Genomic DNA, 3365 nt, shown 5'->3' with positions numbered 1-3365 from the left:
GTTTCTCTCTCTCTCTCTGTTCCTCTCTCTCCCTCCCACTCTACCTGAACAAAAAATGGAAAAATGTCCTCGGGTGAGGATAAAAAAAAAAAAAAAAAAAAGAATGGATTGAGTCTATTTAACTCATAACATTCTTACCCAGTACCCAAGGAGCAGCTATAAATCCCAAACTGAACATGAAGATTTGCTTAATCTAACTTTAAAGGGACCACTAAAGCTGTGTCTGACAGCATAAAAGAAATATAAAATTCATGAGCTAGTTTCAGAAAGTAAGCATACGGAAGCTCAATGTAAATTTTCACTTCAACCTTTCACTCGTGTAACTATAGAAGGTCACTTCTTTTTTTAAAAAAATATATTTTATTGATTTTTTTAGAGAGAGAGGGAGAGATAGAAGCACCGATGTCAGGGACAAACATCAACCAGTTGCATCCTGCACACCCCCTACTGGGGATTGAGCCCAAACCCCGGGCATGTGCCCTGACTGGGAATCGAACCGGTACCTCTTCAGTCCATGGAGTGAGGCTCAATCCGCTGAGCCACACCAGCCTGGCAGAGAGGGTCACTTCTTGAATATGCAAGTTTACATTTCCTCAAAGAAATATTTATTGCATATTATTAGTGACCATATTTTACAGTAAAATTAAGTGTATACACTTTTCACAAACTTAAAATGGAAATCAAAGCATCTATCAAATTTATATCCTGAAACAAAGCCCTGGTTTTCAGATTCTGCAGTCAATCATGATTCTGGTCCACGGCCACCAGTCCATGATTTCCAATAGTTGAGGATCCTGTCAGTAATTGGAACAAAATCTTCTTTGTATGTGACAATGGTTTCCACGTAAAATCCTTTTGGAGGCTCAGTTATTTCATCCCTTTGCTTTAATTCATCACCTTTAAAAAATATGGTACACCTGAATTATTAACTTTTAAGTTAGAGAGCAGTCATTAAAATTATTTAGTAAAGTCTTGGAAATAAAATAAAATAAGCTAAGAATTACTTGGCTCAGGAAATTCATCTGTTGAGACATCTTTTTGTTCTACTTCATCACCTTTAAAAAAACAAAATACCTGAATTAACATCTAACTTAAACAGCAGTCATGTAAATTATCTGTAAAGTCTTAAATAAAATAAAATAAAAGAATTACACCACTCCCCTCAGAATCCTGACACTATTTTCTTTCTGTAAAAAAGAAAAATAAACAAAACGTGCCCACTATAAACACTGAAATATTTTTAAACCCTCAATACTGGACATGTGTACTTTTTGGGCCACTGATAAACTTCATCACCAAATGTAATCTTCAGCAGTTACCACATAACATCCACATCACGGCTTTACTGAGATATACTTAACATATCATACAATTACTCATTTAAAATGTAACATTAAATAGTTTCTAGTATATGCAGATCTGTGCAACCAGCCCAACAGTCAATTTTACAATATTTTCTTCCACAAAAATAAATCCCATACTCTTCTGTCACTCATGACTCCTCCCATGCAGCCTCGGGCACCCACAAATCTACTAGCAGTATCTGTAGATTTCCAAATATTTTAAAGCTATGGGATTTCCTTTCTGGTAAGGTTTTAACATTCCTTAGCTGGTGTAAGTGCTGAAATGTTTGCTCGAAAAATGCGACAAGGGCTAATGTTACAGAAGCACCACTGTCCAGTGTCTGAAAACACATCTAGAACATTACACGGATTCTTCCCATTCTTAGTATAAGGAATGGCCTCATTAAAATATAAACAAGGTTTCTGTAAGACAACTTAAAATGTAGTTCCTGCCATATTCCATTACACACAATGGCACTAAGCAACCGTTCCCAAATGTTGAAGTATATGTGGGGCAGGCGGCACAGCGAAGCCGCTCCTATGACCCCTGAGTGCGCCCCACGGAAGGCTGCACGTCCGGTGGAAGGTCTGGGAGAGCCGTACCTAATGGATTGCTCTTTTTCCTGCCGAAGAAAATCAAGGAGCCCAACAGGGTCCAGGTGCCAAATGCGTAGACAGCGGACATGCGCCGATACCAAGACACAGCCTGGTCCGGACGCATGGTAGCGCCGGTGTAAGGATTCTAGTCTCCGAGACTTACGGCGTAGGCGGGTCTTCCGGTCGGCGCGACGCCACCATAGCCGCTGCCTCCAATGGGGAGCTTGCCCCGATGCATCCTGGGGCCTATAGTTCAGAAAGTCGCGCCTGGGACTGGGCTCAAGTCACGGGGCTTTGATTGGGTGGTTTCCTTGCTTTGCTGCGAAGGCAGGACCTTGCATGCCACATGACCTACCAAATGACAGTTTCTCTGGGCAAACTTGTAGCTTGCAAAATTATAACACCTGCCTTAACAGGCATCAGATGGTGTTTGTAAAGGTTAATTGCATTCCTCTTCCAGTTTAGATTTGCGAAGATACCACCTGTCTCACCCGGCATGCTCATCTTCCCCTTTTTCCTTTCTGGAACCCTCTCTGGGTGATCATTGAGTTCCTCCAGGTCAAAAGGAATCCCTCAAGTATTATGCTAAGCAACATAAGCCAGTCAGAGAAAGACAAGTATTACATGGTCTCACTTATTTGTGGAATGTAATGAACAAAAAGATCTATAGACCTGGAAGTAGGGAACAAACAAACCCCAGAGGGAAGGGGAGAGGGGAGGGAAGAGATAAACCAAAGAACTACATACATATATGCATAGTCAGTGGACACAGACTACAGGTGGGGGAGAGGGAGCAGGGAGGAGGGTGTCAATGGAGTAAAAAGGGAAGAACATTTGTAATACTTTCAACAGTAAAGAAAAACAAAACAAAAAACATATCCCTCCACTATGCTCTGGGCCATTCTTTATTCCTTCCTCTGGGGCCTTACCCATCAATTATATCTAATTCTTCCCCACCTCCCACACATTTTCATTTAATTTTACCCTTCATCATACAAAAAAATCTGTACCATATCACAAAAACATTTTCTTCAAAACTTCCAAATCTTTCAGGGCTCTTTCTACTTTGTCCATTCTCAAGTAAATGGTGTTTTGACAGAAACAGAATAAACTCTGAATCGTGGGCCAAAAGGGGTTACATACTAACCTGACAAGCTCAGGGAAGGCCTGCATGGCAGTCTTGCAAACTCCAAAACCTAAAGTAACCAGAAAAGATGGTTTAAAATTAAAACTTTTTAACTAAAAGCCGTTTATGGCAAGTAGTCATACCCCAGGCTATAATCTTCCCTAACAAAAGTCAATCTTTACCTTCACTAAAGCTGTCTCACATCTTTTGCATCTACAATAACACACCTTTGGGATGTTAGGGTAACTCCCCTTTTTTCCAGACTGCTCAGGGCACAGCCAGGAATAACCAATGCACCA

General features: G+C 40.7%; 1 protein-coding gene across 1 annotated transcript; it reads right to left on the bottom strand.

Annotated features, from left to right (window-relative positions):
* Positions 1-491: 491 nt before the first annotated feature.
* SMIM26 (small integral membrane protein 26) lies at positions 492-2091 on the bottom strand. Its single transcript, XM_036245493.1, has 3 exons — positions 1947-2091; positions 1005-1055; positions 492-897 (listed from the first exon to the last, which is right to left on the bottom strand). The coding sequence occupies exons 1-3, from the start codon at positions 2062-2064 to the stop codon at positions 743-745; spliced, it is 324 nt and encodes a 107-aa protein (XP_036101386.1). The 5' UTR covers positions 2065-2091; the 3' UTR covers positions 492-742.
* Between the last annotated feature and the right edge of the window lie 1274 nt (positions 2092-3365).

The sequence above is a fragment of the Molossus molossus genome, unplaced genomic scaffold, assembly GCF_014108415.1.
Source record: "Molossus molossus isolate mMolMol1 unplaced genomic scaffold, mMolMol1.p scaffold_m16_p_6, whole genome shotgun sequence".
NCBI classification, from domain to species: Eukaryota; Metazoa; Chordata; class Mammalia; order Chiroptera; family Molossidae; genus Molossus; species Molossus molossus.
The sequence above is the reverse complement of the archived record's forward strand: the minus strand, read 5'-3'. Positions and strand labels throughout refer to the sequence as shown.

Bases quoted from the DNA above. Each gene is read 5' to 3' on its own strand.
- SMIM26 (XM_036245493.1), bottom strand. From the start codon at position 2,064: ATGCGTCCGGACCAGGCTGTGTCTTGGTATCGGCGCATGTCCGCTGTC. The intron at 1,056-1,946 runs GTACGGCTCTCC...GTTTTTTTAAAG, and splicing joins GAAAAAGAGCAATCCATTAG to GTGATGAAGTAGAACAAAAA. The intron at 898-1,004 runs GTAATTCTTAGC...TATTTTTTAAAG, and splicing joins AGATGAATTTCCTGAGCCAA to GTGATGAATTAAAGCAAAGG.